At 50.2% G+C, this 27,826-nt stretch overlaps 1 protein-coding gene across 1 annotated transcript; it reads right to left on the minus strand.

Annotated features, from left to right (window-relative positions):
- Positions 1 to 49: 49 nt before the first annotated feature.
- EMC1 (ER membrane protein complex subunit 1) lies at positions 50 to 27,821 on the minus strand. The gene is made up of 23 exons (XM_042997914.1): positions 27,707 to 27,821; positions 24,487 to 24,611; positions 23,831 to 23,896; positions 23,491 to 23,584; positions 22,510 to 22,638; positions 20,559 to 20,685; positions 19,864 to 20,013; positions 19,380 to 19,547; positions 18,814 to 18,885; positions 18,408 to 18,467; positions 17,637 to 17,759; positions 16,774 to 16,870; positions 16,315 to 16,434; positions 14,484 to 14,683; positions 14,171 to 14,320; positions 13,365 to 13,526; positions 12,915 to 13,034; positions 7,911 to 8,048; positions 4,616 to 4,789; positions 3,824 to 4,034; positions 2,848 to 2,932; positions 1,612 to 1,741; positions 50 to 1,456 (listed from the first exon to the last, which is right to left on the minus strand). The coding sequence occupies exons 1-23, from the start codon at positions 27,805 to 27,807 to the stop codon at positions 1,277 to 1,279; spliced, it is 2,982 nt and encodes a 993-aa protein (XP_042853848.1). The 5' UTR covers positions 27,808 to 27,821; the 3' UTR covers positions 50 to 1,276.
- Positions 27,822 to 27,826: the final 5 nt, after the last annotated feature.

The raw sequence follows: 27,826 nt of genomic DNA on the forward strand, positions 1-27,826 counted from the left end.
TGCAGAAGTAGCCTCCAAGTCCCACACCACAAAAAAGGACTGACGTTCATGCCGTTCACCATTCACTTTATTCAGACACCCAAGCATACCGCTCTGCCCGCAAGGCTACAGATGGTCTCCTCTGCACATGTCATTTCCACAGTAAAGAAAAACTCCATCGTTCCCAGATCCGTGAACAAAGGAAACTCTTAGGACTTCTTCCATTCGTAGCAGAGACAACAGCCCAACCAATCAGCAATGCTTCATCCACAAAATGCCCATTTCCTTCCCCTACCCCCACTCTCCCCTCTTTTAAAGCTGCAAAGGTTACAACAGTAACCTTTAAAATCTACTCACTTTAGGAGAAACACGGTGAGGCACTCATTAATTTATATCTAAAAGTAAAAATAAATAATGAGGTTCTTGAACAGGACAACTTCCTCTAGGTCAGAAGAGGACTACAGCCTGGGGGTGAAACGAGAGGTTAGCAGGTACCACGAAATGGTAGATTGTCTCCTCCTTGAAAATCTCTTGCAGGTTGACACAATTCAGTAGGATTAAAAAAGGCCTCAGCTTGCACACAACTTAGGTGAAAAGCACGGACCCAACAAACCAGGACACTATTTCGCACTCGACTTTGATGAACTGAATCAAGGACAGGGTGGCCCACCCTGATGAATGACAGCCTCCAAACAAGGGGCTCAGTTAAAGTGAGTTTTGACACCATATATAGATTCCTCAACTCTTTGGAGAAAGTCCATGAGAAGCTGGATCAGTCTTTAAGCCTCAACTAAGCCTGGATCTTCTTCCTCGACGTAAAACAGCAAAAGCACCTGCGAGGTGGAGTTATCAGTAAGAGTGCCCTCTGGACTTTGAAGCATGAGGCCAGGAAGCAGAAAGATCTCTGGACAGGTCTGGGAAACACAAGAGGCAAACCACAATCAAGTTAGGCAGGCCTCACAAAAGAGAAAAATCTGTTGGGGGTCTTCGAAACAACAACATTCACGAGTGGGCAAAAAAAGGAAACAGGGCGATAGCCTTCAGACGTTGAGGGCAAGTCCGTCGAGATGCTTTGAGATTCTCGGCTGAGACAACGTGTGAGTTCAGCCTCCGTGCGCCACCAACACCGCAGCAGACGTGTCCCGGAAGGAGTCTCCACAAGAGTCCCTCTTCTTCCCCACGACTCCGCTGACACGAACACCCAACACACATCCTCCCCTGGCCTGTCACACTCCAGCTTCCTGTCTGACCCTCTCAGCCCTCGGCTCTCTGTTCTCTGGCAGTGGGTCTTGGGTCTTTACCGCCAGGCCCGATTCAGGAGTTTCACTTGTGCCAGTCTCTTAGTGATCATGGTGGCAAACACCAGGCCAAAGAGGACACTGCTGATTAGCACGTAGTCATAGTCGTCCTTCAGGACGTCAAACTGCTTGGATGGGTAGACTCGAGTTTGGTAAATGTCCAAGCCGTAGGCCACAACCTAGAAGGCAAAAGGAGCGAGAAATACGTAAGAAAGGTGGCCAGCGGTCCACCATGACCTCAAACTCTGGTAAGAAAAGATATGGAATCCTCAGCTGTCTTCTGGGGTGAACCGAAAAGCAGCGATCACACACAGCGGCTGTGGGCTCTACTCACCAAACAAGTGGACTCCAGGCCTGAGGGAGCCGTGTAAATCCCTCGCATTCGAGAAACCGTCTGGTTGTAGTTAATGAATCGCTCTGCGTGTATCTGCACGTCTGGAGAGTACGGGATTAGGTTCTCCTCTCTGCAAAACATCAGCCAGGACTGGCATTCAAAACTCCTGCAAGGGGATCTCTTGGCTGCCCTTTTTGAGTCCCAGGAGGTTTCCAGGCCACATATCTAGCCTCAAATCTTCCTTCAACATCTACTTGCATCACGTAGTTAAAAATTTAGCAGCTGAATGTCAGCAAGGGCTACAAGAAAGAAACCTGTGTGGAGAGTAAGATCTGGATTCCTACCTCGTTCTAAATCTAAGAAAACAACAGAATGCAACTTCACCCTAGAGGAGGAAAGTCAGGGCCACTCTAAAACTCACCCACGGAGCCACACTAGGCCAATTCCTGCTCTTTGCTCCACAGTGACTCGGTCCGTGCTCCTTGGAAAACCCTAGGATCCTCCCACGTGTCTCCCCAGCTTCAGCCGCCCCTCTCTCCAAACCAACACCCCCTTTCCCCCTGTTCCCCTTTTCCTGCTCCCTCTTTCCCACACCCCTAAGTGAAGAGGATTCGGGACAGAGGTGGAGAAATATGCAGAGATGATGGCGGTCAACACAAAAAATGACTACTAACAATGCCAAGCTTTTGACTTCCCCACATAACCCAGCCCCCATGGCCTCCCTGAGCTCACTTCCTAGTGTCCCCCCATCCCTGCTAGCTGCTGCGGCCACTGTGGCCTCTTCCCTGCCTCTGGCTCACCAGCCATGATCTCAGGGCACAGGCACTGGCTGTCCCCTGCCTGGAAGTCTTCCCTTACATCCACAAGCTGGCTTCTGACCTCCTCCAAGGCTTCACTCCACAGTCACCTTTCCTGAGCGGCTTTCCCAGGCCACCCTCTCAAATTTCACCCCCAGGTACCCCTCCCCAACCCTTCATAGCCCCAGTCCCTTTTTGATTTTCTCTCCGTAGCATTTACAAGTACCTAACACAACATTATTTCTCTTGCTTATCTCATTTAACCTCCTCCACCAGAATGTTAAGCTCCATGAGGGCAGAGAGTTTTGTTGGATTTGTTCACTGCTATGACCCCAGCCCCAAGCACAGCAGAACGGCAGACAGCAGGCCAAGGACCAGGTTTGTTCGATAGGTCACATTCTCAGGGTCAGAGCCTTCAGCACCACCTGCAAGGTCTCACCTGCTTTGTTCTGTTGGGATCTCAGGACGGCGGGGATCCAGCAAGGCCTTAGGAAGGGAAAGAATTGCTCCGGAAGGTAGCCCAACTACACAGAAACAAGTCAACAGAAGTAAATGTTCACACAGTGATCCAATCCCAAATCGGGGCTAGTCACAAAAATGTCATTATCACAGAAATTTAAGATAGTTTGAAACCAAAAATTGGGTCACTGAAGTGCCCTTAAGTGGCCAAAAACAGTAATTCAAGAATACACATGGGTCTGAATGAAGGTTCCCACTTTTGAAGATAGTGGTTTCTTCACACATCATCCTGAGACCTCAGGAAATCAAGTTCTAGAATCAAGAAATGGGTATGATGAGAGAGAAGAGCGCAGAAGGCCACTTGATCTCTTCAGCCCTCTCCTTTCCCTCCAGTGACAGCCGCCCCAACAAAGCGGGCGTCCCCGCCGCTGGCCGAACACCAGAACACCAGGTGTGTGCGTGTCGCTGCAGGCCACAGGAGAGCCTACTGGTTACAGAATGGAGGGACCAAATCTGGGAAACCCACAGATTTGAGAATAAACTAGTGATCCAAGTGCCTGTCGGAGCTGAGAGTCCCTGACGTCTCTAGTAAAATCCAGCAGACCAAGCAGCCTGCTAAGCTGTCACTAAGTCCCGCACCCAGACACAGAAGGAGACCCTAACCCCTGCGGGTTTCCGCAGTATCAGCACAGACATGACATCAGGGCTCAATTTGCTGGGTGAGGTGAAAATGCCTGACAGAGAAGTGACGTGGCTCATCAGAAATGAGTCGTGCCGTCTCTTACAGGTGACAAAGCCAGACTAAGGAACTTTCTCGGCTGAAACAAAGCCCTCCTCAGTAACCTCCCCTACGGTGGTCAAACAGGGTGTGCCAGCGTCGCGTCTCCAACCGTGTCCTTCAGTGTGACGCCCTACGGAAACCCCGCCACCCCGGACACCCTCCCCTGGTCACTCACTGAGCAGGTGCCGGCTGGTGATGCCCCGCTCGGTGATGGTGGCTTCCATGGCACTGATGGAGGAGGGGAAGATGTAGGACTGCTGGAGGACCTGGGGCAGCTGGGGACGGTCCAGGGAGCTGAAGGCGGTGGCGTTGTACTGCTCGGTGCCCTCGTAGAGCTCCAGCGCGGTAAACTCGTTACGCCGGGCCTTGGTGTTCCAGTACTGGTACTGCAGAGAGAAGAGAGGGCAGCTTGGGACGCGGCTGCTGGCTCGGCGGGAAAGGGGAACTTCCACAGGAAGCCAGCTTTCCGACGAGCTACACGTCCAGGGAGGAAAGAAACCACCCAGCACCCCACTTTTCTTCCTTGCTGCCAAGTTTACTAACTTTCAGGGTAGTTTTATGTAGTTTTATCCAAAGTGCACCATAAGACAAAAGGGGTTTTCAAGATACTCAGAAAGCAGAACAGCAAGTTAGCGTTTGAGCGCTTATTACGTGGCAGGCGTCGTCCCAACCTAGGCCACAGGACACTCTGCTCTCTCTACTTCACAAATGATGCAACACACTGGCTCAAATAACTAGTTCAAGGTTATACAGTCAGGAAAAGGCAGGGCTGGCATCAGCCCCAGGTGGTCTAATTTCTGAGCCTGTCTCAACTGCCATCCAGGGGTTTGGATCCTACAAAAACACAAAGCAGCCACTGGTTGCAACAAGAGGCGATGAAAGGATTCGAGACACGGGGAGACCAGCCATGCGCTCTTGACTGTGTCACGTCCCTGGTAGTGACACCTGTAGATCTGCCCCTCCTTACCACCACCCAGTTCTCGGAGTGCACAATGTGGACGGGGCCCTTGGCTTTCCTCTGCACGGAGGAGTGGATGATGCGCCCGGTGACACCATCAACGAGGAAGATGCCGATGAAGGTGCGCTCGTGGTGTATGTCTGTGCTCTCCGTCACCACGGCCAGCAGGTTGGGGTTCAGGCTCTGGGGAGAAGGAGAGAAGAGGTCCTTCAGAACCACGATGGCAAATCACGAGCTCCACTCTGCTGTGAGCCCTGGGCAGTGCGGCAGACCTGGAGCCTGCCAGCCTGGAGGAGAAACCAGACCTCCTAGTCAGAAGAGCTTCCTATTGGAGTTCGTCTTCCCTGCACTGGATCAGAGTCCCTGGGTGCCGCGTGCCACACCGGGTGCTTGGCCTACATCGCCTCACTGAATCCCGTAAACCTGCGGTGGAGCTGTGGCTCTCCACATTTGGTAGGCGAGGAAAGGCTCAAGGTAGTTAGTTACGCAACCTGCTCACGTCACAGACACACCAAATGGTTAACTCAAGATACAGGTCTGCCCACTCACGGACCTAAGTCATCATTGCAGCGACGCTGTTTATCTCCACCACTGCCCTCCCTACCACTAAGCCAATGGCCGAGTCTGCTCTGGTCTTCCCTGACCTGCTGGTACAATGTGACACAGGGCGGTCACCCCTTCTGGAAACACCTTCTCCGCCTAGTGTCCGTGACACGTGCCCCCCTGCTTCTCCTCCACCCCACGGACCCCTCCTTCTCAGTCTATTCTGCGGAGTCCTCATCTCTTCGGGCTCCTGGACCTCGTCTATGCTCGCTCTCATGGTCACGTCACCCACAGGAGCTGGCAATGGCCAAGGCTGCGTATCTATGTCAGACTCTCCCCGAATTCCAGGCTTTGACAGGCTGCCATCTCAGTATCTCTTCCTAAATGTCCCATCTCACACCTGACATGCCCCAAAGGGAACTCCTGTCCTGCCCCTGCCTAAAGCCTGCTCCCCGTGGGCCTCCCCCTGCGTCAGGGTCTAAGACCGGAGACCTCCAAGCCATCCTGGACTCCCCCTTCTCTCTCTCCAGCACAGACCCAAGCATCCCATCCATCAGCATATCCCACTGGCTCTACCTAAAGACACACCTGGAATCTGGTCCCTCCTCACCCCCCACCGACCCTGGTCAAGCTGCCACCACATCACTGGGGTTACTACAACAGCCTACGCGGTCTGCCTGCTCTCTCCCTCGGCCCTCTGGTCTCAACACAGCAGGCTGAGCGAGCCCTTCATCTTGGTCGTTTATGTCACATTTGTGTTCCCAACTCCCCACTGGCATTCCATCTCACGTGGCCCAAAGGCCAGAGTGGCAGCTGTGGTATGCCCCGCCACCTGCCGCCCTCCGACCTCAGCAGCCTGGACTTTCCTCACTTACCCCATTCCAATCACACCATCCTTGCCATTTCTGGAACACTCCAGGCCCACTCTGGCCTTCCTGTCTAGAAGGTTCTTCCCCTGCTATCACACACTGTCCCTTCCTCCTTCCGTCCAAGTTTCACTTAGGTGTCACCATCTCAGTGAGGCCCTCCTAACATTCCTATTTTAAATTGCACCCCCTTCCAATCCCAGCTCCCCATTCCTTCTTCTCAGTTTCACATTTTTCTGTAATCAACCTCTAATTTACTGTAAACTTATCTATTTATTTTCATTATTGGCCTTTCCAGAATATATAACAGCCTCAATTTTGTCTATTCTGTTCACTAACGTATCCCAGAATCTAAAAAAGTACCTGGCATCCTCATAGCACTCAAAAAAAAATGAAAGAAAGAAAGAAAGAAAGAAAGAAAGAAAGAAAGAAAGAAAGAAAGAAAGAAAGAGAAAGAAAGAAAAAGAAAGAAAGAAAAAAGTACAGCTTCCCCTCTGTGGTATTCCTTCTAAACCCCAACCAAAGTCTAACCGTGAGAAAAACATCAAACAAAAACTGCCTACAAAACACCTGCCCAGTACTCTTCAAATCCACCAAGATCATGAGAAACAAAGAGAGACTGAAAAACGGAACAGAGTGGAGGAGACTAGAGAAACAGGACCACTATGTGGAGCATGGGGTCTGGGGCTGGGGCCTGCGGCAGAGAGGGACCTCAGCGAAAAACCTGGTGAAGCCTGAAGGAAGTCTGGAGTTTAGTTAACAGTCTTGCACCAATGCCGGTTTCTGAGTTCAGACAGATGTACCACAGTCTCCCAGGAGAAACCAGGTAAGGGGTGAATAACCAGATTCGATGCATGGTCTTTGCAGCTTCCCTGTAAATCTAACATTAGGCCAAAACAAAAGGCTTATTGAAAAAAGACTAAACAATGTGTGTGATGAATATGAATCTATTCTTTTTTTTTCAATCTACTCTACTTTTTCAACACAGAAAAACACAAGTACTCTAGTAAATTTCACCTCATAAAGGTAAATCACATAGTGAATGTATTTTTCTCTAGTACAAGTCAAACGTACTTTAGAATTTGTTATTTTGGTTGTTCTGAATAAGTCAAACTGACTGCAGCCACGTGGAAGGCATCCATCAATAAAGATTTCAGATCAATGGCTCCAATAGCATTAATTACACAGCAGTACACTAACCACGGTCTGTGTTATCGTCAATCTTCAAGACAATCCTGTGACGTAGGTGCTCTTATCTCCGGTATATTCTTGAAAACAGACCTTCGGGGAGCCTACCCAAATTACCCAGGACAGAAGTTAGCCTGCGGCAGAGCTAAGTCTGTACATGGACGGCCCAGCAGGCCTGCACTCTGCGGTACGGCCTCACGCCTGGGGAAAGCAGCCTGCTCGTCAAGGCTCCTGGGTTGCGCTACCCCGTTCTATCCCATCTCCTCCTCCAACTCAACCCCCGCTCTGCAGAGGGTGTAACCAATGACCACTACTACAAGGACTGCATTCTCTCCCCGAGGTGCTGCAGCCCACTGGCCACCTCTCCGTCTCCCTCCCTTCCCCACTAACTAGTGTCGGACCACAGAGGTGGGGTTTCTAATGGATCAGCTAAGGCTCAACCCCAGAAAGTTCTATCAGCGCTACCACTAGTAACAACAGCTAACCTCTAGTAGGTAGCGGCCACGCACCAGGCACTATGCTACACGTGAGCATTCATGTGATCACACAACAACCCTAGGAACAGGGTATGTTATACTCGTTTTACAGACAATAAATTAAGGCTCAAAGGAATGAAATGACTCACTCAAGGTCAAGTATCTGCCAAATCCTAGAGCCAGAATCCAAGCCACTGCCCCTCTACTTGACACCAGACTGCTGAACCGTACCTTATAGAGCACACTGCGGTCCCCCATCACACGGCCCTGGGAATGAACGTGCTCGCTGCTGCGCTTCCCCTTCACCTTGACGATGCGCTGTACTTCTGGGGGAATAGTCAGCTCCCAGCTTAGCTCAGTGGTAAGATCCTAGGACCAGGGCAAGAGAACCAGCACTTATAAACTGGAGAGCACTTAAAAAAAAAAAAAAAAAAAGGAAAAAAAAAAAAAGAGGGGCGCCTGGGTGGCTCGGTCGGTTAAGCATCCGACTTCGGCTCAGGTCATGATCTCACGGTCCGTGAGTTCGAGCCCCGCGTCGGGCTCTGTGCTGACAGCTCAGAGCCTGGAGCCTGTTTCAGATTCTGTGTCTCCCTCTCTCTCTGCTCCTCCCCTGTTCATGCTGTCTGTCTCTGTCTCAAAAATAAATAAACGTTAAAAAAAAATTAAAAAAAATAAATAAATAAACTGGAGAGCACACTTAGACCCACAAGAGCTGTAGCCAGATACGTCCCATACTCCTCTATTTGGGGCCTCTGTGCTGGAAGAAATGGAGATCAGAGCTCCTAAGAAAACAGTAATAAGGATCTAGTTTGTGCAGGAGTTTTGGAACTCTCGGTTTGGTTCAGAAAGATACTAAAGCTAGTAAGAAAGGAGAGGAATATTCCATGGTATCTCACTGTTTGAGTAAGAAATATCCAAAGAAAGTTTACCACTTTATTACTGAAGGTGAAGATTCCTAGGGGTGCCTAAGTGGTTCAGTTGGTTAAGCGTCTGACTTTGGCTCAGGCCATCATTGTACTCTTCATAGTTGGAGCCCCACTTTGGGCTCTGTGCTGACAGATCAGAGCCTGGAGCCCACTTCGGATTCCATGTCTTCCTCTCTCTCTGCCCCTCCCCTGCTTGCTCATGCGTGCACGCTCTCTCTCAAAATTAAGTAACATTAAAAAAAAAAAAAAGATTCCTGTATCTGAGGCCAGCAGTAAATTACTAAGCTGGCAGGGACCCTGAAACATTACAGGAAATATTTTTTGGTTTTTGGTGTGTGTGTGTGTGTGTGTGTGTGTGTGTGTGTGTGTGTGTGTGTACACAGTCTGGTTTTTTTTTTTGATTTACATCCAAATTAGTGTATAGTCCAACAATGATTTCAGGAGTAGATTCCTTAGTGACGCTTACCCCTTTAGCCCATCCCCCCCCCCACAACCCCTCCAGGAACCCTCAGTTTGTTCTCCATAGTTGAGTCTCTTCTGTTTTGTCCCCCTCCCTGTTTTTATATTATTTTTGTTTCCCTTCCCTTATGTTCATCTGTTTTGTCTCTTAAAGTCCTCATGTAAGTGAAGTCACATGATTTTTGTCTCTCTCTAATTTCACTTAGCATAATGCTCTCCAGTTCCATCCACGTAGTTGCAAATGGCAAGATTTCATTCTTTTTGATTGCCGAGTAATACTCCATTGTATACAGATACCACATCTTCTTTATCCATTCATCCATCGATGGACATTTGGGCTCTTTCCATACTTTGGCTATTGTTGATAGTGCTGCTATAAACATGGGGATGCATGTGTCCCTTCAAAACAGCACACCTGTATCCCTTGGATAAATGCCTAGTAGTGCCATTGCTGGGTCGTAGGGTAGTTCTCTTTTTAGTTTTTTGAGGAACCTCCATACTGTTTTCCAGAGTGGCTGCACCAACTTGCATTCCCACCAACAATGCAAAAGAGATCCTCTTTCTCCGTTTCCTTGCCAACATCTGTTGTTGCCTGAGTTGTTAATGTTAGCCATTCTGACAGGTGTAAAAGCATATCTCATGGTGGTTTTGATTTGTATTTCCCTGATGATGAGTGATGTTGAGCATTTTTTCATGTGTCGATTGGCCATCTGGATGTCTTCTTTGGAGAAGTGTCTATTCATGTCTTTTGCCCATTTCTTCACTGGATTATTTTTGGGTGTTGAGTTTGCTATGTTCTTTATAGATTTTGGATACTAACCCTTTACCTGATATGTCATTTGCAAATATATTCTCCCATTCTGTGGTTGCCTTTTAGCTTTGCTGATTATTTCCTTCGCTGTGCAGAAGCTTTTTATTTTGATGAGGTCCCAGTAGTTCATTTTTGCTTTTGTTTCCCTTGCCTCCGGAGACGTGTTGAATAAGAAGTTGCTGCGGCCAAGATCAAAGAGGTTTCTGCCTGCTTTCTCCTCAAGGATTTTGATGGCTTCCTGTCTTACATTGAGGTCTTTCATCCATTTTGAGTTTATTTTTATGTATGGTGTAAGAAAGTGGTCCAAGTTCATTCTTCTGTATGTTGCTGTCCAGTTTTCCCAGCACCACTTGCTGAAGAGACTGTCTTTATTCCATTGGCTCTTTTTTCCTGTTTTGTCAAAGACTAGTTGGCTATACATTTGTGGGTCCATTTCTGGGTTCTCTATTCTGTTCCATTGATCTGAGTGTCTGTTCTTGTGCCAGTACCATACTGTCTTGATGATTACAGCTTTGTAGTATAGCTTGAAGTCTGGAATTGTGATGCCTCCTGCTTTGGTTTTCTTTTTCAAGATTGCTTTGGCTATTCGGGGTCTTTTCTGGTTCCATACAAGGAAATGTTCTTTATAGTCAATGAAAACCAATACGTATAGCTTTATAGTTAAATACATTTTTTTTAACTATTTACTTGAGAAAGAGAGAATGAACAGGGGAGGGGGAGAGAGAGAGAGGGAAAGAGAGAATTCCAAGCAGGCTCCGTGCTGTCAGCACAGACCCAGACATGGGGCTTGAACCCACAAACCGTGAGATCATGACCTGACCCAAAATCAAGAGTCGGATGCTTAAAAAACTGACTGAACCACCCAGGCAGCTAAATACATTAGTATACATCCATACTGCATATATGTGGAGCCTTGGGGGGGGGGGGGGGGGGGGCAGGGAGAGAGACTAGAAAGGGACACAAGAAGGGCACCTGGGTGGCTCAGTTAGTTAAGCGTCCGACTTTGGTTCAGGTCATGATCTCGCAGTCTGTGAGTTCGAGCCCCGCGTCAGACTCTGTGCTGATAGCTCAGAGCCTGGACCCTGCTTCAGATTCTGTGTCTCCCTCTCTTTCTCTGCCCCTCCCCAGCTCATTCTCTCTCTCTCTCTCTCTCTCTCTCTCTCTCTCTCTCTCTCAAAAATAAATAAACATTTAAAAAAAAAGAAAGGGACACAAGAGCCCCCCAGGGTCCCGGTGCCATATGCTGCTTCCCCGAGGGCCATGTACACAACCGCGTTCCTCTTGTGAACGAGCGAGCCGTAACCTCATGGTTCTGCATTTTCTCAATACTGTACGTTGACAAACAATGGATTTAACAAAATAATGAGGTAGAAAACATACTAAATAAAAGAAACAAATTTCACAAATTCCACTTAAGTAAGAAAACCTGAATATGAACCCCACACATTCTGTGGTCCATACCACTGTGACTCCAGTATTTACAAATGCACAGAAAGGACAAGGGAGGATGCACGGCCAACTACTGACACGCACGCCATCTGCAGAGGTCTGCTCATGTTCTGTGTGCTTCTGGATCAATATTTACAACGTGCGTAACTTAAGTTTTTTTTTTTGAAATAAAATTTGTATTAAGAGCAAATCAAGCTGCATCGCCACCGGCTCCTGTGAAGCCATTTGAATGCACGAAAACCTCCCCAGGGAGTAAGGTCACCAGTACGCTCACCTGGAGGTCAACGACCCAAGACTGCAGTTGGCTTATTTCCCACGTAAGCTTAGTGTCCTTTGTCCTCCTTTGGCTACTGTTTCCTCCCATATGTCCTTAGGACTCCACTGATCATGACACCCATGAGTTTGCTCCCCTCTACCACAAAGAACCATCTCTTTCAAGGTCCCCTTTTTATCAACTTGAAGGGACAATTTTTTTTCACCCACAAGACTAAAGAAGATGTTTTCCAGGGAGACCGTTCCCATGCTGTTTCTGTAAAGATCGGCTGCTACAAAACGTCAGGAAAGGACACTTTTTTTTTTCTTTAACATTTTTAGGACAACAACAGCTAAAACTTAGATGGCATTTATCATGTGCCGGACATTACTTCATGTGATTTACACCTTCATGTGATTTACAACCTTATGGGGGTAGATCCTACAATCATCTTATTTCACAGATGAGAAAACAGAGGGTTGGAGAAGTCATAAGCCCGAGGTTACAAAGTTAACAAGTGATAGAGCTTGGCTTCACTCAGACAGCCGGATCCAAGCCCTTAAGCTCTACACTGTATTGCCTCTCAAAAGACCCTGCAGGACAGGATGGAGGGCCTCTGGTGAGTCCACAAATCCCTTCTGTCCACAGCCCTACTAACGAGGCCAAAGTCAGCCCCTTGTGAACCTCAGAGCTGGACCCCAGAGCCAGTGTCTACACTATTTGCTAGTGCGGGGCTCAAGTATGTCAGCATTAGAACAAATCAATCTCATATCTAAAAATAAAACTCAAAGCACACATTCCATCAGGAGTGGGTCAATAACATCATCCTCATACAGAAAGTACGACTCATTACTCAACCCGGGTTCCCACCTCCCACCCGCTCAAGGATGGATAACATCCCTTCTCTCTGCTATAGAAAAAGAACATGGAATAAAAACTCCCCAGGGGAGGAGCACTTGGGTGGCTCAGTCGGTTAAGCGTCCGACTTTGGCCCAGGTCATGATCTTGTGGTACAGGAGTTCACGTCCCAGAGCCTGCCTGGGATTCTCTCTGCCCCTCCCCCACTTTCTCTCTCGCTCTCAAAATACACTTAAAAATTTAAAAAAAAACCTCCACGAGGGCAGACTTCATGTATCGGGCACCCCTCTTTCCACAGCACCTAGACCCTCGTCTGCCACATAGCAGCTGCTCAGTATGAAAATGACCGCGAATCAGACATCGGGATTATGCTGATACGTCTACAACAGGATGCATGCTATAATCCACTTCTTGGCGGAACATCCGAGGGACACCCTTACTCCTCCCCAAAAGGTCCTGCCACGAGGCGCCTTCCCTACCTTTCGAAGTCGATATCCACATAGCCGTCCCTGTTCTGCATCCACCAAATAGAAGAAGATGGAAGGGGCGAGCTCATGGAGCTGTCGCAAGACATTCCGAGTGGCTGGAAACGCCGTGACCTTGAAAACCCCAGACAGCCCAAGGAAGGAATTAAAGGAAAAGGACTCTCCATACAGTTTCTCAAGACTCATTACTGTTCACCTCCAAAAAGAGCCTTAAGAATAAAATAGCAAATCTTAAAAGAGTTGAAGTCCACTGACCCGACGTGGGGCGTAAGTCTACTTTTGCTGAGAGCCCGAGTTTTCTCAGGTGCAGGAAGAGCCATCGGGTGGCTCAGAGACGCCCCTCAAGCCCACACACGTGCTGGCTGCTTTGACCAGCTCCGACCACACACCTCCCCCCACATCTGACCCTCCTGGATGCCCTCCGGCCACTCGAAAGTCTCGCACCTTGTACTCATCATCGATCAACAGCAGCACCTTGGCGTAGTCTTGATCCATGATGGGGAGAAGCAAAGACTGCAAGATGGGGCGTTTCAGCACCGGGGGGGCCACCTGACTCCACTTCCCGAAAATGGGATTGAAGACATACAGCGAGCTCATTCCCGTCTCCTGAAATGGTCAAGCAAACAGTCAGACTCCACCAACCGGAAAAGAAGGCAAACGCTAAGGGTACATCTGGAGAGCTGGGACCTCAGCTCAGCTGTGACAGCCTCCCCAGTGCCCTCTGGGTGGATTCCCTCTGTGCAAAATCAAGTCCTGCCTCAGCGGGAACGGTCCTGGAGGCTAGCGTGTCAGAAGGGAAACAGGTAAACTGCCTGTGGCTGCAAAGTTAACCAAGCACCGGACATGCTGAGGAACAAACAAAACGGTCAGGCACCGACCGATTCGGCAGTGTCTACCAAACCGCCTTTCTAAGGACATAGAGTGAATCCACAAAAATCCAGCTAATTCTGGGAGGCAGAGATAAACAGCTTGTGTCCTGCTCTCCCTCGTCTAAAGAGAAACCGGTGGCCTGTGTCCCTGGGAACGAGGAGAGCTGGCTCGTTCCAGGTCTGGTGACGTCACACCTCCTCCAGAGCCAACCGCCCCCCCGTCGGTCCAGGATGCTCCCACCACTCAGGCAAACAGCTGCCTAACCCCTGAACACCTGTCCCTAGCTATCCCAGCATTCCAAAGGCCCCGGAGAAATTCGGCTTGCAAAACACCGAAAAGCCACACCTACTTTGGCTCAAATCCGAGGAGGACAGCCTCACCTTGTCCTTTACCAGAAGGGTGCACTGCGGGGGGTGGGGGAAATGGGCGGTAGTTCTCTGGACCATCAGTTTAAAGGAGGAGTCTGGCTTGACGTTGGGGAGATACTGTTTCCACAGGATGGTGCCAGAGCTGCTCTCGATGCCAAAAAGCTGCAAGATAAACAAATAACTGGCTCGCTACTAGAGAGACAAGCCGAAGAACCGACCCTATCCTGGGAGACTAGAGCTGGCCCTGTCCCCTACCAGAGGCTTTTTGCTTCCCACTCGCGGAGCCTCAGAAGGTTTGGGTACCCGGGGCTTCAAACGCCCTCACCTTGCCTGAGGCCGTCACCATCACCATCATCTTCTGGAGGTTAAATTCGTCTCTGGCCAGGGTGTCAATGTTGACCTCATTCTTAATCTGGCTTCGGGGCTTCCGAGCGTCGTAGAACATCTTCCAGAGGTGGGAGGTCCATGCCTGCAGCAGGATGAGCTGCGACGAGAGGCGTTTCAGGAACATTCCCAGCAAGCCGTCTGGTGTCAAGGAAAAGGTAACACAACTGAGGCTCCCTCCTCATCGGACTAGGTGTTGCCAGCAAGGGGCTTCTCTTGGCGAGGGGTCTCTCCCGCTCCTGTGGGGCATTCAAGTCATCACACGCCAGGCTGCAAGTCTAACAGGCAGTCCTTTGTCTGAAGCTGCCCATCTCACGCTCAGGTACAGCCATGCAGGAACTTCCAAAACCTGCTTTCCTGGCTCACAGTACTCCACCTCCTGGAATCTTGGGAGAGGAGACTAACTAGGAGGTCAGGGGTCAGCCACGCAGGCTGTAGCCATGCTGGCATGTCTCCACCACGGCCCGCATCCAGAATGGCCAGAGGAAAGCTTCTGGGTGCCGCGACAAAGCCACAAGAGGGGAGAGTATCGGGGTGCAGGACTCAGAGGCAGGTGCACTGTGGACAGGTACTCCCATTACCCACTGCTTCGTTCCCACCCCGTCAGCTATTTAACCTATTCCCAACAGACCAAGTGATGACTGACCCCCAGAGCTATCACTCACTCCACCCCACCCCGTGACTGAGGATGCCACCCTCGAGTCTCCTCTGGAGGGTCAACGTGGCCATCGGAGCCAGCCAGTGTGAATAAAGAGCACAGTCTCTGGTGTCACCTGAATTAAAATCCCAGCTCTACTACTTATTAGCTGGGTGACCCCTGTACATAACCTCTGACCTCTGGTTCCTCATCTGTAAAACCACCTGTCGTCTGCTGGGCTATTGGGAAGATTAGACCACAGGATATACACACAGGACTTCACACCATGCGGGGTCCACGGCGAGCGTTCACTGAAAAGTAGTGCCTTTGCATATCCTACTTTGCAGCAACCTCAGCTCAAGGAAGAGGAGAGCCAACGGGACAAGTCACAGCCCCAGCAGTCCATGCACACACGGTAGGCACCTCATCGATGCCGGCCAGGACAAACAAAGAACTAACCAAAAGCTAGCCACGCGAGCAGGGAACGAGCAACAGGGCAGCAGGAAGCAGATTTTACCTTGAATTGCTGGATCCGGGCAGCAGAAATGAATAGTAAAGTCAAATTAATCCTCAGCTCAAGAAAATCCACAATGCCTACCGGGGTGCCTGGCCCAGAGGAGGCCGAGGAAACACCAGCTGCGGAGTGAGGTGAGGGGAGGGAGGGAGAGGCGGGAGGCAGGACTGACCAGAGGGGAGTGAACCAAGTCCAGCCTGCGGCTTGGGACTGGCCGGCGTCAGAGGGCACCGCCAGTCACCACGACAACCGCACCCGCCCAGTCACATCTCTCCAGAAAGATGTGGCTGGGGTTTGGGGATGCCTGACACGGTGCCTGGAGAACCGAGGTACCGAGGCAACAGTAGCTATCATTCTACTGAGTCAAGCTTCCTTTCCCTCAGGATCTCGCCACAGAGGGATGCACAAGAGACTCCTTCAGAAAGAAGAACGGTTACCTAAATCCCATGGCCACAAACGCCCCGGAAACTGGTCACAGAGCTAGGTCCACACAGACTGGCAAAATGACTGTGCCCAGGAAGCCGGGGAGGCCACGAGCCAGCGTCTCTTGTGGTCTAACTGCCAAACCCATTCCCGGGGCGGCCCCTCCAGCAGCCCTGCTGTCCCGGCCTCCGTGCCTACCCGCCTTCTTGCCAAATTCGCCTTCCAGCTCAGCCTGCGCGCCAGTCAGGGGCAGATCCACCGTCTCCAGGCACACCACCTCCGCCAGCGACTCCTCCCGGCCCCACAGCACCACCTTCCCTGCTACAGAAACCCCGGTTACAAAAGCCAAGCCCGCCTCCCCCATCGCCTGAACGCACTCTTCTCCGTGTCTCAGGGATTCCAGCAGCCCCTGCGGGAGACAGAGAAGCAGCGGGGGAGGGGGGGGATTCAGCAGCTCAAGTAAGGGGAGTTCCATACCCCACCCTAGCATGCTAAGGGATTACTCAAAAGCAGGTGACATATGGCTCTAAAAAACATTCAGGCTACACTCCGCTGGAATCTTTGCCAGCAGCCGGTCCACAGACCCCAAAATAGAGTCTGACTAGAAATCTGGGCAGGCCTGAAGAAAAAGAAGAGGGCCGAAGGAGGTCTGCTCACCCAGCTGCTGCAGAAACAGCACCAGGTGGTCCTCCGTCTGCACCAGGGCCCGGTAGCCCACGGAGTCATCCTTCTTCAAGAACACCTGGATGTAGAGCTGTGGGCAGAGTGAGAACCACGCAGTCGGCGAGCATCCGCACGCCTCTGAGCACCAGACCCCCAAGGCCGAGGCATAGGGAGCGGTTAGAGGCCCGGCTCACGGTGTTATTCGCTGTGTAAACAATACGGCTACCACTCAGACCCCCCACGAGGTAACGTGAACTCGTCGGAGCCGGCGCAGGGGTGCTAGGCTGCAGCTCGGACCTCCCCAAGGAGGAACCTGCGTGCTTCCCGGGCGCCGCGTCATTCCTCGTGCTCCAATCCCCCGCAAAGCGAGCAGAAGGCTCAGATCAGACGTTCCATTTTGGAGACGAAGAAGCCACGGCCCCAGACAGGCCGAAGAACACCCTGAACGTGCAGAGTGGCAATGCGGGGTGACAAACGCAAGTGCAGGCTGTGGCACCGGTGACCCCTTACTAGCTCCGTGACTCTGGGTGGCATCCTGAATCTCACCAGGCCCAGTTTCACTGGTAAAATGAGGGTAGTAGAGCCACTTCACAAGGCTGGTGACAGGCGGGGTCCAGTCGATTAGTGCGTTTATGAAAAGCTCAGCACAGCGCCTGGCACGCTCACCGCTTGGCATAAATGACACCCGCCTCTGCTGTGATTCACAGGGACTTGCAACAGGTCGGCTGCTCAGGAAGAACTAGAACCCGTGTCCGGAGAGCCCTAATCCAGGGCCCCAGGCTGCGAGCTGGCCCTGAGGAAGCGAGGCTCACGGTGAGAGGCTCACAGGACAGAGCAAGACCAAGGCCCCAACTCACCCGCTCTGGCCGAGTGCCATTCTGTTCCAGGCTGAAGGTGATGGTGGTGTCCAGCAGCCGCCGACCCGTTTCCACTAAGTAGAGATTGATGGTGTAGGTCTGGTTGAAGCACGCCAGTGAGTCCTGTGGGTACGGACGGCACGGGTTAACTCGAGAGATCCCCCAAAGCAAAGCCCCACAGAGGACGTCCAAGAATTGGGGTGAACCACCCTAGAGGGGGACCAGGCCAAAAGAGGAAATACACGCAAAGGAAAACAAAAGCAAAAAAGAAAGCTTAATCCTGAGACGGAAGTAAGGTACCTGAGTCAACAAACAGAACTACGACTGCCGTACTTGAGGCAGAAGGAAGTCGGTGCGGCGCAGCAGACTTCCCAGAGGTAGGGCCACAGAGCTCTCCAGAGGAGCTTCGGGGACGGGGGACGCAGCAACAAGCGTGCCACCCAGGGTCCCACACTCTGCCCCGATGCAGATGCACAGACTACCACTTGGCAATACCAGCCAGGACCCCAGAAGAGACAGGGAAATTGAGCGCCAGGGGCAAAAGTGCTTAAGAACACATTCTAGGGTCTCTCCTTCCAAATTCCCAACTAAAGAGGATCCAGAGAAACCGGATTTCATTTACAGAACGTGGCGAACCCCATGTGAGGCTGAGGGCTCCGGGAGACCCGCTCCAAGCCTCAGCTGCTCCCAGCTTCCCTGGAGGGCTGCCCCTGTCTCTAGGTCTGGCACGATGCCAGATGCCCAATGCTAGTACTCAATGCCACACTGTACCTGAGGACTAGACTTCTCCGAAAAACTCCCCAGTGACCCATCTTCAGAACTGCTAGGTTTCTGCGGGGGAGAAGAGAAGGACAGAAGGAGAAAATTTAGCCAAAGGGTTATTCCCCAGGCACCAAAACGAAGCTCTCACTTCTGTGTCGTCTCAGCCCCTGGAGAAGACAAACCTCACTCCTGACTCTTGCCCAGAGAGCCTGTGCAGCCCTTAGCAGCCCCAGGGGAAAAGTGAGGTTGTAATATTAGGGTTCATTCCCGGGGACAAGGGGGTGTGCAGAAAGTTCTGTAGAACCAGCAAGAACTTATTTCTCAACGGCTTCCTGCCCCCTGCATTCCAACCGCCCCGACTTTTGGCTCTCAGGGCTCCTGGTAGGTAGGAGGAGATGCTACTCTCAATACTCACCACTTCGCTCCGACAGGTCATGACCGCAGCCACCGTCTTCTCCCCAGTGGTGGCAAAGCTCACTAGGGCAGCCTGGGAATAAAGCAAAGTGCCACTTCCTAAATGGGGCCCGTACCAGCCAGTGGCCTTACAGAGGAGCACCTCTACAGGGAGGTTCCCTAGGCCTTGAGGCTAAAAGTGCTCCTGACTTTGGAGCACAGCAGCCAGGGCACATGAGAACAGACGAAGGCCCCAGGTGCGTCCATAGCTGCACATAAGCCTTTCCCCATACCTCCAACACAGGCACAGGCCAGTCATAAATCTCATGCTGTTATTAGTATCTACACGGAAGCTCGAATTAACACCCCCACCCTGCTGCAGACTCAGAGGAAGGCCCTAGTTTTACTCTAAACATTCTTTGTGACTCTCAGAAAAAAAGTGTTCCATTTCTGCTCTAAGGCTAACCCCTCTCAAAGCACACACAGAGATGTCTGGACCCGGAGGAAACATCTACAGATTCAGAGGCAGGGTTTTCTAGCTTCGTGACTTGGCTAGATTCGCCTGAATCCTATGCTGCCTGCGGTTACCTGTGGGAAGTTCTTGAGCAGACTCAGGACCCCGTGACGATAGTGCAGCAGAGCATAGTGACTCGGAGACAACTGCAGGAAGAACTGGGCCCGAGAAGGATCCACCGGGTTGGGCTGCGTGGGCAGGACCCGGGGCTGGAACCCACTTGCAAATTCCAAGTCAAGAGACTGAAGGGCAAGAAGAAAGAGGATTAGGGATAAACGCAGGCAAGTCACTGATCCACTGATCCATCCCAGGCCTGCTTCCCCTGCCCCACTTTGCCAGTGAAAGTAACTAGGCCATGGCATGTGGCTCCGGAAGCTCCCATTCAGGTTCCCCAAAGAGAAGAGTGGCCCATTTCCCCTCACACCAGGTCAGCCAGAAGCCTGACCTTTTCCCAGCAACTGCCAAGGCTCAGGAAGGAAGCAGCATCACCAGGAGAAAGACTTTTCTAAGCGGCAAAGCCAAGGCCTTGGGCCAGAGGGCCGCAGCACTACCTCTCACCTGCAGTGGGATCTGTCTCAACTCCCACTCCGTCTCCAGGGCCAAGGTCTGGAGGGACCGTGAGCTCGGATCAGGACACACCAGCACAGCCTCATCCACCACACCACAGGCTCCGGTGAGACTCTGAAGCCAGGGGGTTGAAACCCTGACCTACAGGAAAGATAGCCTAGTGAGAGGTTCGTGAGAATTTTTACATTTCCCTCTCGGCTCATCAGCAATGTCACCACCAATCTCACGGGGGGCTAAGCTCAAAGGTTCTTCACGGCTGGCTCTAAAGGACTTCTTCCCATCCCTCCCAACCTCTCAAGAGCTCCAAAGTTGGAGAAAATCAGGATTTTGTTTCTGGTCACTGGAAAAACATACCCAGTCGTCTTTAAGACCTGATACTTCAGGTAAGCATTTCTCCACTATATTTATCAAATGTGGTTTCCTCGCTATCTCACGGTATCATCTTCTAAGAAACTCACAGGCAATGAAAGCAACTTATGTAATTTTCAGCCACCCCAGTAGAGCACCGTGTGCAAATGTGAGGGCTTTAAACAAGCACTGGATGAGAGGAAAAGAGTCCCAAGTGACCAGAATCAGGGACCACGAATGGCTTCCGGCCAAGTTCTCTGGTCCTGGATGCAAAGAAGGGCTCCATCTATTCCCCTCCACAATCCACAAGGCTCTTCAAGCCGATGCCTTGACCATACCTGCTGAACAATCTCTCCATCTTCCACGTTAAACTTGACAATATTCACGTGGCTGAAGGGAACAACTCCGAGGGCCCACACCACCCCAGAACCGTAGGAATACATCATCTGGTAATGGATGCTGTCACTAAGAGACAGAAGAAAAAAGGCAAGGAGCAACAGCTTCAGCTGTGGGACAGCCCCATCTCAGGGGTCCTCTAAAATCAGTCAGGTCCTGGGGCACCTGGGTGGCTCAGTCGGTTAAGTGCCCGACTTGGACTTGCCCGACCTGGTTTGTGAGTTCGAGCCCCGCAATGGGCTCCGTGCTGACAGCTCAGGGCCTGGAGCCTACTTCAGATTCTGTGTCTCCCTCTCTTTCTGCCCCTTCCCCACTCACACTCTGTATCTCTCTCTCTCAAAAATAAACATTCTTAAAAAATAAAATAAAATAAAATAAAATAAAATAAAATAAAATAAAATAAAATCAGTCAAGTCCTTAGCCAGAAGTCACAAACTAGCAGTCCCCAAGTAGGTTTTGTTTGGCTCACAGTTTTGTTTTGTTTGTTTGTTTTTTAAATAGTCATCAATATTTAGAACTGAGACTTTACAGGGGCGCCTGGGTGGCTCAGTCAGTTAAGCGTCTGACTTCGGTTCAGGTCACAATCTTGCCATTCCAAGTTCGAGCCCCACATGGGGTTCTGTGCTGACAGCTCAGAGCCTAGAGCCTGCTTCGGACTCTGTGTCTCCCTCTCTCTCTGCCCCTCCCCCGTTTGCACTCTCTCTCAAACAGGAATAAACCATAAAAAAAAAAGAAAAAAAAAGAAACTGAGACTTTACATGTAAAAATCAGATTTCTAGCTCTTCTTAAAAGTAGGAATGGCACCCCCAGGCATTCCTATAGGGCACCAATCTGCTGGGTAAGGCTGCCCCCTGGAGGCCAGCCAGGCACACTGCAGCTGCCGGCAAGCCCCTTTGGCCCTCCTTTGCTCCAGGATGCCATGCACTTGGCCACATAGGAACTTGAGTTTTACACTCTGAAAATGGCCACAGGTCTAAGCCAATCTTTTCCTTTCCTCCCTGCCTCCTAATCTCTCCCAGCTTTCCACATCTAGGACTTCTGGAAACCATCTCAAACCTCACCCAGCTCCTACCCTGGCCTCTTCTTCAGTTGTTCTGATTCATAACATGAATGAAAGGCTGAGTCCAACTGAAGACGCACTTGGGTGGCTCAGGTGATTAGGAGACTGACTCCTGATTTCAGTTCAGGTCATGATCTCACAGTTCATGGGTTCACGCCCCGTGTCGGGCTCTGTACTGACAACATGGAGCCTGCTTGGGATTCTCAGTCTCTCTCTCTGCCCCTCTCCTGATCACGCTCTCTCTCAAAAATAAGTAACCATTAAAAAAGAAAGAAAGAGGGGCGCCTGGGTGGCTCATTCGGTTGAGCGGCCGACTTCGGCTCAGGTCATGATCTCACGGTCCGTGAGTTCAAGCCCTGCGTCGGGCTCTGTGCTGACAGCTCGGAGCCTGGAGCCTGTTTCGGATTCTGTGTCTCCCTCTCTCTGCCCCTCCCCCGCTCATGCTCTGTCTCTCTCTGTCAAAAATAAATAAACATTAAAAAAAAAAAATTAAAAAAAAGAAAGAAAGAAAGAAAGAGAGAGAGAAAGGCTTAGTCTGACTTGAACCAGAAGTCAAAAAGCCCAGAGTGTTATGACCAGGAGCAAGTGAGCCACTCCCTTTGCCGGACTGCCTCTAGTGCCCAGTTTGAGAATTTTCTCCACACTGCAAAGGAAACGCCAGAGGTAGCAAGGCCTTGGAGCGCAGGCCTACATCTAGTGAGCCCAACACCATCCATGTGATGCCAATATAAGGTGAGCCTGAGCCAGAACAAACGCTTCAACCCTCAAGGAGACACAGGGGCTTGTGGAGAGCAGGCCGAGGCAGTCATCACCGGCTGGGAAGGTGGCCTTACCTTTCTGGGAGATGCTCCACCCACTTTAGGTGCCCACTGGAGAGATGATGCAGGGCAAGAGTGGTCTTCTTCAGGACCGCGATGTACCTCACTGATGCCTGCAGGCCTACCAGCCCGAGCGCCTGGAAACTGAGCACAGGTACGGGGGTGAGCACGGCCTGGCACCTCCGGGGCCTCGGACTAGAGGAGACGATCTGGAACACTACCACTGCAGCTTGGTAGGTGAGAAAGCAGGCCTTGGAGCCAAACGCATCAGAACCCCAATACTGGCTCTGCCTGTGCTTGGCTGACTTGAGGAGCTGCATTTCCAACCACTCGGCTGTTCTGCTCCCCTGAGACCCCAGGAACCTCCTAAGGGTTGCTCCCCCCACCCCGCCCCCAGGACTGCACAGCAAGCAGGTGATCCCTCTACCGTGGCAACCTTCACACAGTACTGCCACTGAAGGCTACGTGCTTGCCTCCCCCAGCTGACAGTGCGTTTCTTGATCTCACATTCACACGTGTGTTCCCGCTGTCTGGAGGGCTTGCCAAGTGTTTGCCAAATACATTACTATCAGAAGAGGTATAGGCTACTGCAAACGACCCTGGAACGGAAACAACCCCAGCAAAGGTGTAACAGTAGCCCAAGTTGCTCTCGCAACGTAAAATTAAAACACTGGGAGGTTTACATGACATTCTTATACCTAGGACATTACAGAGTTCTCAAGTCACGGTAAGATGAGGACCACCATTCGAGGGCAAGGATACACTCTGCACCTAGCACAGAAATCTGCGCCTACGGGGGTTCAATAAACACTGGCAGAGTAACCACATGTTCCATGACCTCAACTCATCAAGACACTGGGTGTTTGATGTTCTTTGGCTCTTCGGTGGTCCGTGAGGAAAAAAGCCAAAAGACCCGGAATTGCTGTCCATGCAGACCTGTGTTCCAGCAAAGCCTCACGCCAAGCCTAGGTGAAATACAGCTTCTTTGCCCTCTACCTGCCACTGTCCAAGGTAATCTCCCAATTCAGGCCCCCAATGTTAGTCTCCCAGGAACGCATGATCCGGCCTCCATTGGACACAGTGATTGCATCTGGAAGAGAAAAGACCACGGTGAAGTCATCTCCCCAACTGGCCCTCTGTAGCCTCCTCCGACAGTCTGTGCGCAATGGCCGCACCTCTGACGTATGGACGCAAATGGAAGTTACTTGCGATACCTGTCCTTTCCTTTTGAAAACACCCCTTCTCCTTTCTTAGCCAACCCTGCACAAAGGAAGGAACCAAGGAATGGGGAGATGGAGCCAACACCACGAGAGAGACAAAGCAGGACTCTGCTTACCCTGTCCACAGAGCAGCATGGCGTCCACAGCCCCTTCTGCTGTGCCCTTGTCAACATGGCGCCACACTGAGAAACATGAGAGTCAGAAATTACTATAAACTATAAAAGAGAGGCATCCAAGGAGACAGGTAGGGGAGAACTGAAGAGCTCTTTGTTTGCGTAGCAGTATCCAATTTTTTTCCAAAGGAGAGAAGGATTACAGCTAACTGGCAATGGTCTCCTCCCACTCACTAGGTAAGGAGGGGAGGAAGGGTTGAGAGGAGCGACTCTTATCCCAGTCTGAAGTCTCTTCACTTCCCATACCCCCTGCCACCCTAAACGTACGATTGACAAAACAAAATCTCTGTGATCCACAAGAAAAGTAGTGATCGTAAATTGCATGTACACAATCTTAGTGCCTAAAAACATCCATGAAAGCAGCATAAGGAATTGGAGTGGCATCCAAACCTTTACTGCAGAATAAAAGAACGGGTTTTTTGAAGCAGTATCTTAAGAACTCGCAGGAGTTCTCTTACTCGCAGTAAGAGATGCATCTTTTGGCCAACCTGTCCCTAACTTGAGTTGCAGCCAGGAAGACTACCTAAGCCATAGGCCATTCTGGATTCACTATGGTCAGCCATCCCATCCCAAGCTAATGGCCTACACAGGTCACTCACAGATCTCCCCTGTCCGAGAATTTAATGCTGCAATCACATTCTTTTCTGTGGCCACAACCAACTTCTTGGATCCAGGGGAAAATTCCAAGGAGGCAAACTTGAGCTTCCCAACATACTGCTGTCTCCTGAGGAAGAGAGTACAGGGCAGTGACAGGGGTCAAAATCATCACTGCACAAAATACTTAGGGAAAAGACAACTGTGCCAATACGTGAGGTTGTCACCATCTTAGGTCCTTATCTCAGGACACAGGAGAAATGTCTGTTAACGAGATCCGACCAAAAGCAAGATTTCTATGCAGTGTAGTCAGAAGCAAACAGAACAAGGAGAAAGAATACACTCTGGTAGATAAGAAGTGCAAGTCTTCCTTTTAAGTTCACATGTTTGTCTCAAGTGACACATCTGACCAAAGCCCCCCTGGAATAAACATTAGTCCTCTCGGTCTTCGTTAATAGAGGGACTAGACGCTCCTATTACACATGAGGAAACAGACACAAAGCCTGTTGTTCACAAGCATACAATCCAACTTGCCCATCTATTTTCACTGAGCTCTGGAGAAAAAAAAAAAAAAAAAATCATGCAGATTTTCCAACCAAACTCCATAGATGGGGTCAGGCTTCTGTTCTCTACAGCCTTTTTGAGCCCACTCCATGCTTGCGATCCATTTGACTCATTACTCAGACTTCCCTTGGAATAGATCCCGTAACTTTGAACACCGTTCTCTAGCATAAAGGGAATATAGTTAACTCTGCATGGCTCACTACCAAGTACACAGGAGGTGCCCACACATGGCTGTTAGGCAAGAAATACTCTCATCTCTGGCAAACTAAACACACATGGCATTTGCACTAAATTTCTCTTGTGGTGTGGCTTGGTCTGGTTGTTTTTTGTTGTTGTTGTTTCGTCTTCTTTTTTAAAGAAACTGAGCAGATAGACAGACCTATGTGCCATTTGACAGTTTCTTAATTTTTTTTTTTAACGTTTATTTATTTTTGAGACAGAGAGAGACAGAGCATGAATGGGGGAGGGTCAGAGAGAGGGAGACACAGAATCTGAAACAGGCTCCAGGCTCTGAGCTGTCAGCACAGATCCCGACGCGGGGCTCGAACTCACGGACCGCGAGATCATGACCTGAGCTGAAGTCGGCCGCTTAACTGACTGAGCCACCCAGGCGCCCCCCATTTGACAGTTTCTACTTGTATTTTCACATACTTAATTCTTGCTATATCTATTAAATGCTCTATGAAGTACATAGGATAAACGTTACTAGTTTGATTTTACAAGTAATAAATGACTACTCTCATTTTACACATAACTGAACTAATGTCTATTGAGGTCAGCTAGTTACTGTCAGAACTAGAAACACAAAACTAAGAACTTCTGACTCTAATACCCCAGCTCTCTTTTAAAATATTGCTATCTTTTGGGGTGCCAGGTGGCTCAGTCAGTTAAGCATCTGATTCTTGGTTTCGGCACAGATCATGATCTCACGGTTCGTGGGTTTGAGTCCACAGCGGGCTCTGAACTGACAGCACGGATAAGCTTGCGATTCTCTCTCTCTCTCCCCCTATCTCTCTGCTCCTTCCCCGATTGCTCACGCACACTCTAGCTCTTGTTCTCTCTCACACTCTCTCGAAACAAATAAATAAACTTAAAAAAAATACATTGCTATCTTTTATTCGAACTGCAAAAGTAATGCCTGCTCGTTGTAGAAGATATTAAAACTATGTAAAAGTATTTTTTAATCTTAAAATGCTTAAAATACCACCACTATAAACTTTTTGGTGTTTTAGGGTATTTCCTTCTGTTTATTCTTCTATTTGTAAATTGCATACACCTAGTATTTGGGAAGTTGGAATATCACAAGCACATATATATGAATACGCTGTACGCATGTAATATTCACATATTACATTGTAAGGATTTCCACATATCATTAAAAATGTGACTCGAGGGGCACCTGGGTGGCTCAGTCGGCTAAGCCTCTGACTTCAGCTCATGATCTCACAGTTCACAAGTTTCAGGCCGCATCGGGCTCTGTGCCGACAGCTCAGAGCCTGGAGCCTGCTTCGGATTCTGTGTTTCCCTCTCTCTCCACCCCTCCCCTACTCGTACTCTGCCTCTCTCCTGCTCTCAAAAATAAATAAAAAAGCATTAAAAAAAAAAAAACAACTTTTTAGTGTGACTCGAGTTGCCTTTGTCACACTGTCTTATGTCACATACAGATACATCTGCCCCACCAGACTGAGCTCCTTCCTAACTCTGTATCCACAGCACCTAGAACACCTGTTGGCCCATTGCAAGCACTCAACAAAAACATGAATCAATGTGTCTGATACAGAAAAGACTGCACAGAAGAGGAGGTATCCAAGCTGGGTCTGAAGAATAAACTGTTCCCTGAACAGTAATAATAACGGGTAACATTCACTAATCGCATTCAATGAGCCAGGCATTGTACTAATTTAAAGGAATGATCTCACTCATCCTTACAACTACTGCAGGTAACAATGAACTGCTAGTAAACCCATTTTACAGATAAACCTTGGCACAGCGCGGTTTAGTCGCTTTCCCAAAATCGCACAACCCTTAAAATGGCAAAATTTAGTTTCAAATAAAAGCAAACCAATTCCAGGACCTTAAGGAAGGGGGCGAGAGTGAGTAAGCGAGTGAATGAATGAGTTAATGGCACCTCCCGGCTGATGTGAGGCTTGCCGGGTCTTACTCTGAGCCCAGGGTCGAAGTTGCCTGGAAGGGAGCAGAAAGGGCACTCGGTTTAGGACCTGTCTTGACCCAAGCCTCTGTTCACATACCCAAGAGACGCCAATTCGCGGAAGAACGAGAGCTCACTAAGGGGCTGTCGACCCCCGACACCCAGTAGATCAGAAACCTGAGTCCCAAAAACAGGGCCTGACGGGGGAGGATGGAGCAGTGACCTCTGACCACAAAGCCAAGCATGCCTGAAGGTCAGGGCCGGCTTCACGGGCTCGCGACCTGTCACCCAGGGACTGGCTTAGAAGTGCCCCTCACGCTTGGTTTAATGCTCTGCTCTGGCCATCTCAAAACTCTTCATTTTTCAACGCGGGGTCCCACATTTTCATTTTGCACTGAGCCCGGCAAGTTATGCAGCCGATCCTGCTGCCTGTAACGGCCCTCCCTTTAGCAACCACATAGGTACTGAGAAAATAGCCACAGATTTCCCGAACAGGCCCCACACGCACGCACCAATCAAACTTGCCCACTTGGTCTTCGTAGACCGCGTCCGAAAGGACAAGCAGGGCGGCCCAGAGCCAGGGCCAAAGACTCGCCCCTACCGCCGCCGCCATGATAGGAGCCCGGGCCGGC

This window comes from Panthera tigris, chromosome C1, assembly GCF_018350195.1.
Source record: "Panthera tigris isolate Pti1 chromosome C1, P.tigris_Pti1_mat1.1, whole genome shotgun sequence".
Classification (NCBI taxonomy): domain Eukaryota; kingdom Metazoa; phylum Chordata; class Mammalia; order Carnivora; family Felidae; genus Panthera; species Panthera tigris.

Coding starts and splice junctions, on each gene's coding strand:
- EMC1 (XM_042997914.1), bottom strand. CDS start 27,807: ATGGCGGCGGCGGTAGGGGCGAGTCTTTGGCCCTGGCTCTGGGCCGCC. Junction 20,014..20,558: donor ATGGAGAGATTGTTCAGCAG/GTATGGTCAAGG, acceptor TCTTTCCTGTAG/GTCAGGGTTTCAACCCCCTG. Junction 17,760..18,407: donor CGGAGAAGTCTAGTCCTCAG/GTACAGTGTGGC, acceptor CCGTACCCACAG/GACTCACTGGCGTGCTTCAA.